The 7079-nt window shown below is 47.7% G+C and overlaps 1 protein-coding gene across 1 annotated transcript; it reads right to left on the bottom strand.

Moving 5' to 3' along the window:
- Nucleotides 1-5157: 5157 nt before the first annotated feature.
- Nucleotides 5158-6655, bottom strand: LOC147976839 (uncharacterized). Its single transcript, XM_087520994.1, has 3 exons — nucleotides 6533-6655; nucleotides 5897-6173; nucleotides 5158-5801 (listed from the first exon to the last, which is right to left on the bottom strand). Exons 1-3 carry the CDS (start codon nucleotides 6653-6655, stop codon nucleotides 5158-5160), a joined length of 1044 nt encoding a protein of 347 aa, XP_087377120.1.
- Nucleotides 6656-7079: the final 424 nt, after the last annotated feature.

Raw genomic sequence — 7079 nt, forward strand, 5'->3', positions numbered from 1 at the left:
AGTATCATGTGTTCACCACTAGCTTATGCAAACATGACCAGAAGATTCATAAGAGGGCCGTGAACTCTGTTGAGCCGGCAGTTCCTCGTTACCTGAGGTGGTCAGAGCATCCCATCGTATGGAGCAGGGAAGATCACCCTCCCGGGGTTGATAATCTGGGTCAGTTAGCCTTGGTGGTGGCACCTCAGGTCGGTGGATATAAATTCACCAAGGTACTCATGGATGGAGGTAGCAGCATCAACATCCTCTATTATGAGACCTTTCGGCGCATGGGTTTGACTGATAAAAATTTAAAGACATCCAACACCGTCTTCCATGGAGAAGTGCCTGGTAAGTCGGCGTACCCGGTCGGTAAGATTGAATTGGAGGTAGCCTTTGGAGATGAATATGATTCCCGGGCTGAGAAATTGACGTTTGAGGTGGTCAAAATCAAAAGTCCATATCATGCTCTGTTTGGGCGGCCGGCTTATGCCAAGTTCATGGCACGACCGTGTTACGTTTATCTGCAGCTTAAGATGTCGGGTCACAAGGGCACCATCACTGTGCATGGGAGTCGAAAGGTAGCCTTGGAGTGTGAAGAGGGAGACGCGGCTTATGCTGAGTCTGTTTGTGCAGCGAAAGAGCTAAAGTTTTATCAAGATAATGTTGACCCGGCAGATATGACCTCTCTGAAGAAGCCAACTACGGAGCATGACCCGGCGTTGAAGTTTAAATCGGCAGCTGAAACTAAACTTGTGGATTTCACTCCAGGCGACTCATCTAAACAGTTCAGCATCAGTGCCAACTTGGATCCTAAATAGGAAAGCGCTCTCATCGAGTTCATCCATGAGAACCGGGACATCTTTGCATGGAAACCTTCTGACATGCCGGGTGTACCGAGAGGACTCGCTGAGCACACTCTTAATATTGATCCAAAGTATAAGCCGGTCAGGCAGTTTTTTCGGCGATTCAACGAAGAAAGACGAAAAGCTATTGGAGAGGAGGTTGCCCGGCTCTTGGCGGCTGGGTTTATTGTCGAAGTTTTTTACCCGGAGTGGCTGGCTAACCTGGTGCTCGTACTCAAGAAGAACGGCACCTGGCGGATGTGTGTGGATTACACGGACTTAAATAAAGCTTGTCCGGCTGATCCTTTTGCTCTCCCCCGTATTGATCAAATCATTGATGCTACGGCGGGTTGTGAGCGTTTGAGTTTTTTGGATGCTTATTTTGGATATCATCAGATCAAGATGGCAGTTAAGGACCAGGAGAAGACGGCTTTCATCACTCCGTTTGGAGCCTTCTGCTATGTATCTATGCCTTTTGGGCTTAAGAGTGCCCAGGCGACTTATCAGTGGTGTGTACAGAACTGTCTCCACAATTAGATTGGGCGCAATGTTCATGCTTATGTGGATGACATAGTGGTGAAGTCCAGAGAGAAGGAAACCTTAATATCTGATTTAAAGGAGACCTTTGATAATCTCCAGGTTTACAAGATGATGCTTAACCCGGACAAGTGTTTGTTCGGCGTACCCGCAGGCAAGCTTTTGGGATTTCTGGTCTCAAACAGGGGCATTGAAGCTAATCCGGAGAAGATCAAGGCAATTACCTCTCTGGCTAAGCCGGCGTGCATCAATGATGTTCAGCGACTGGCGGGTCGTGTTGCCGCTTTAAGCCGGTTCATAAGCCGGTTAGGTGAGAAGGCCTTACCGCTGTATCAAATGATGAAGAAAACGGACACTTTTGTCTGGAGTGATGCTGCTAATGTTGCTTTTGAAGATTTGAAGAGACAGTTGTCTGAGCCGCCGGTCCTTGCGGCTCCCATTGATAGAGAGCCATTGCCGTTATATGTGGCCGCTAACTCATGAGCTGTCAGTGTTGCGATCGTGGTGGAGCGCAAGGAGGCTGGCAAGGAGCATCCGGTTCAACGGCCGGTTTATTATGTCAATGAGGTGCTCATTGAGTCTAAGCAAAGATATCCACATTGGCAGAAGCTTGTCTACGGGGTGTTCATGGCAAGCCGGAAGCTGAAGCAATATTTCCAAGGTCACCCTATCACTGTGGTAAGTTCTGCCCCTTTGGGAGACATCATCCAGAACAGAGAGGCCACAGGACGAGTCGCCAAGTGGGCCATTGAGCTTGGGCCTCATGGTCTGAAGTACATGCCACGTACCGCCATTAAGTCTCAAGCCTTGGTAGATTTTATCAATGACTGGACAGAGCTACAGGCACCTGAGGAGAAGCCTGATAACACGTATTGGACTATTCACTTTGATGGGTCCAGGCAGTTGGAAGGCTCGGGGGCTGGAGTCGTGTTAACTTCCCCTCGAGGTGACAAGTTCTGTTATGTGCTCCGGCTTATGTTTCCTTGTACTAACAATGCAGCTGAGTACGAGGCCTTACTCCATGGTCTCCGGATGGCCAAGGAGATGAATTTGAGCCGGGTAAGGTGCTTAGGAGATTCTGATCTCGTGGCTCAACAAGTGTCAGGCACGTGGGACTCCAAGGATCCTCTTATGGCGGCTTACCGTCGTGAAGTTGATGCTTTGGCTGGGTACTCCAAAGGTTATCAAGTGGAGCACATTGATCGGAGGAAGAATGAGGCGGCCGATGCATTAAGCCGGCTGGGATCTCAGCGTAAGCCGGTGCCACCTAACACCTTTCTTGATGTTTTGCATACTCCTTCTGTTAAGTTACCAACAGAAGAAGATCTACCAGTACCAGACCCGGAGGCGCATCTGGTAGCGGCTCTCCACATCATCCCGGATTGGACAGTGCCTTATTTGGCTTATATGACCCGGGGAGAGTTGCCTGAGGATGAGACCTTGGTAAGACAAATCGTCCGGCGGTCCAAGTCCATGACAATTGTTAATGGCGAGTTACATCACTGCAGCGTCACTGGAGCGTTTCAACGTTGCGTGTCACCGGCGGAGGGTCAGGAGATACTTCGTGAGATCCATGAAGGGGATTGCGGTCATCATGCCGGTTCAAAATCCCTTGTGGCCAAGGCTTTCCGTCATGGGTTTTATTGGCTGACGGCTCATGCTGATGCAGAAGATCTGGTCAGTAAATGTGACGGATGTCAGAAATTCTCACGACAAGCTCATGTGCCGGCTCAAGAATTAAGGATGATTCCAATTACTTGGCCGTTTGCAGTCTGGGGGCTTGACATGGTTGGGCCTTTCAAAAGGTCTAAGGATAAAAAGACGCACCTCCTGGTGGCAGTTGACAAGTTTACAAAGTGGGTTGAGGCGGAGCCAGTCAGTAAGTGTGATGCAGCCACAGCGGTTCAATTTATGAAAAAGTGATTATCCGTTTTGGTTTTTCACACAGCATCATCACTGATAATGGTACTAATCTTTCCAAAGGAGCCATGGAAGAGTTCTGTCAATGAGAGCATATCCAGCTTGACGTTTCGGCTGTGGCTCATCCTCAATCCAATGGTCAAGCAGAAAGAGCCAATAAAGAGATCTTGAAAGGTATCAAGCCCCAGCTCTTAGTCCCCTTACAGCGGACGCCGGGTTGTTGGGTGGAGGAGTTACCTTCTATACTTTGGAGCATCAATACTACACCTAACAGGTCTACGGGTTACACACCTTTCTTCATGGTGTATGGAGCAGAGGCGGTCCTACCAAGTGACATCCATCATGACTCACCCCGTGTGGCGGCTTACGTTGAGGCTGACAACGAAAGAGCTCGTCAGGATGCACTTGACCTGTTGGACGAAGAGCGAGACTTGGCAATAGCCCGCTCGGCGATTTACCAGCAAGACCTGCGCCGCTACCACAGCCGCCGGGTTAGATCCAGAACCTTTCAGGAAGGCGACTTAGTGCTCCGGCTCATCCAGGATCAGTCTGATATGCACAAGCTATCCCCTCCTTGGGAAGGACCCTTTGTGGTCAGCAAGAATCTGAACAACGGGTCATACTACCTTATCGATGTTCGAGAGCACAAAGACTCACGTAAGTCGGAGGAGGAGACCCGCCGGCCATGGAATATCGCTCATCTTCGGCCTTATTATACTTGAGCCACCGGCTCTAATATGTATATATTTCGACAATGTATATATTAGATGAAGCAATAAAGCAGGACCTCTGTCCTTTTTTCCACCCTAAACAAGTTTATGTGTCTTCTTTGTCATGTGGTGGAAACAACCAACAGGGAGCGGGTCACATCTGAATCCGGCTTTTCCTTTGGTCTGGCTTATGATCATATCTGAATCTAGCCACGATCACTTGGGGGCTTCCTGTTCAAACATAGGTCGTATTCGAACCAAAGAGAACATAGCTGTCGATACCCACTTGATCGGCATACTGCCAAACCCACTTGGGAGCTTCTTGATCATATTTGAATCATAGCTTAACCCCTTTGGGTCTGACGTGGATCGTATTCGAATCAGCGTCATTAAACAACTCTTATGGTCACTTGGGGGCTTCCTGTTCAAACATAGGTCGTATTCGAACCAAAGAGAACATAGCTGTCGATACCCACTTGATGGCATCGCCACAGCCACTGGGGGCTATATGATCGTATCCGAATCTTAGCTTAACCCCTTTGTAACGGTTCACTAATCGTATTCGAATCAAAGGCCTTTTTTAATTTTATTTATTATTCATCATATTTTATCAGTGTCAATGTTTGACTATCTGGAGACCCTCTTGAAAGTACTATGGAGTGGATTTCGTTCCTCCGGGTTAATATTGGTTACCTCGGGTTGTTACGTGCCAGGTGAACTTTTATATACCAATTTTCAGGAGTTAAACTTACCCTCAGGGGTTGGGTTATATAAGCCGGAGAGATAACCACAAGCATCACAGGTATATCATTATGATTATGTCTACTAAGTCTAATCGTAAGTTGGTTTTCCTAATATTATTTGGTGTATACTCCGGGTTATCAATACCTTATGTGACCCCCGAGGCGGTAAGTCGCCAGAGGATTCTTTGTTTGTCCTCTATGCAAGATAAGGCAGGTAACTTTTGTTTAACATAAAGGAACTAGAAGATCAATAAAAGCTGGAAGTATATAGCGATGGCGGCTTAAGGAAGTATTGAGTGCCATAAACATGCATGAAGGCATGACAAAAATCGAGAGTTTTTCTACCCTATTACAAGACTCCCCGAGTCTGAATAGTAAGGCATTGTTTTCACAAAAGACATAAACATATGACGCCCGACGTCTTTACTCCTTTGGTTGGCTTGACGATTCCGGGTCAGCCTTCTCCGCCTCTTCGTTGGCTGCCCTGTCCTGGAAGGTTGATGAGGCCCAGTAAATGCCACTCAAGGCTTCAAACTCAGCTTCATCATCTATTAAACCGGTTGGGTCAACTTCAGGGGCAAAGGTATGCTTACGAGTTGGAGGGATCAGGCTGACATCATCGTAATGAGGTGTTGGAATCCTCCGGTTCTCGCTGTCATAACGCGGCTGATACTTGGTAAGATCAGTGTCGTTCCCAATGAGAGTAGCCACAGGGCGTATGTCTTTCACACAAGCGGTGAAGTCTGCCTCATCAAACAAGGTTTCATCCTCCTTCAGACTCGGGTATCCAAGAGTGAGATCGGCCGGGTCTAGCTCTCGAATCCACGCCTTGGCCCGGCTCAAGGAGGCTATAGCTCCGGCTCTTGCAGATGCCCGTCTTAGCTCTTGGACCCGCTGAGGAAGCACAGCAAGCTGTTTTAGCACATCTTGCAGGAGATGGGGGACATCATTTGATAAAGCCACAACGGCCAAAGCACATTGTGACCCGGCGTACAGTTGCTCCACCAGAGTGTAGACTGCCTTCAGCTTGACCACCATGTTCTGCTTGAGGTTGGTGCTCCTGGGGCCTGTGTTATTAAACAAAAGGTGAGCCGGAGGTAATAATTAACATAGTCATCAAAGGAAGGATTGCAATATTTGAGGTTTATATATAGTCATTTACCGAAGATTGCTGGGACCATTTGAGATATCTGGCGCTTTAAGCCGAACAGCTCAGCTGTTGCTTCTGCAAGTGAGGTTTCTGCTGTCTCGACCCAGGTTACTAGTGAGGCCTTCTCATCAGCCCAGATTTTCTTCTCTGATTCAAAGTTCTTCTTCAACTTCTCTTGTTCAGAGATGCTGAATTCAAACTTGGAGTTGGCCTTTTGAATTTCAAGTTCCTGGGCTGCCAGGCGGCTCTTCAGGTCAGCAATCTCTGACTCAAATTGACTTATGGTGGCCTGCATTGATACCGGGTCATAGTCAGGGTCATGATAAAATAATGTTAAGTCCCAAGCACTTTGCAAGAAAAAGACACTTGACACTTGGGGGCTAATGTATGCTGAAGAACTCTACATTACTATGCCGGTTTAAGCAGATTAAGTCCCAAGCACTTTGCAAGCAAAGGTACGTGGCACTTGGGGGCTAATGTGTATCGCAAGTTCAACATTTCTTGCTACAACCGGGTTAATTGTCTTCTTTCTAAGCCGGAAAAACGGTGCTAGAAATTTTTGTAAGTCTACAGCGTATTTACTTATAAGCAATAGACTTGGGGGCTGGTACAGTAAGTATGGTTAAGGGAAGGTAGCATAAGTCATACCTCAGATTTTTGCTGTATTTGCTTCACCATGTCAATTTCCAGGTCACGGTTGCTATGCACTTGATTGATATAGCCCGAGACGATCTCTCCAATACTCAAATGAGTATAGTTAGTGATGTCCATCTTGGCCTTTCGGCGTTCTAACAACTCCTCCTTAGCAGAACACTTGGCAAGTACGGTGGGCCGTGCCGGCTCAACAAACTGAGTCTTGAGAATTTACACTTCTGGATCAGTCGTCTTGGCCGGGCTAGGTGCTTCCGGATTATCAGAACCATCAAGAGTATCTTCAGCAGGCGGGTCAGAAGTTGGTGTTGGAATATCATGAGCCGGCTCAGGCGGCGGCTGATGTGTGGAAGAGTCGAGGGCAGCCGTGCCCAGTTCTAGCTCAGTTACTACAGGGTCTTGAGCCGGTTTATCCTTCTTTGCTTTCTTCCAGGGCTTCACTTGCACACTGTGGACAAGGCAGAAGAGTGAGTACAAAAACATGAGTAAGATAAACCATAAGGTAAACAAATTGACATTACCCAGGGGCAGTTTTAAAAGCCGG

Source organism: Triticum urartu, chromosome 4A (genome assembly GCF_056163025.1).
Source record: "Triticum urartu cultivar PI428250 chromosome 4A, HENAU_Tu73, whole genome shotgun sequence".
Taxonomy (NCBI): Eukaryota; Viridiplantae; Streptophyta; class Magnoliopsida; order Poales; family Poaceae; genus Triticum; species Triticum urartu.

Excerpts from the sequence above, each read along its gene's own strand:
- LOC147976839 (XM_087520994.1), bottom strand. The coding sequence starts at position 6,655 with ATGGACATCACTAACTATACTCATTTGAGTATTGGAGAGATCGTCTCG. Across the intron at positions 6,174-6,532 it reads AAATACAGCAAAAATCTGAG|GCCACCATAAGTCAATTTGA; the intron begins GTATGACTTATG and ends GTATCAATGCAG. Across the intron at positions 5,802-5,896 it reads AATGGTCCCAGCAATCTTCG|GCCCCAGGAGCACCAACCTC; the intron begins GTAAATGACTAT and ends TTAATAACACAG.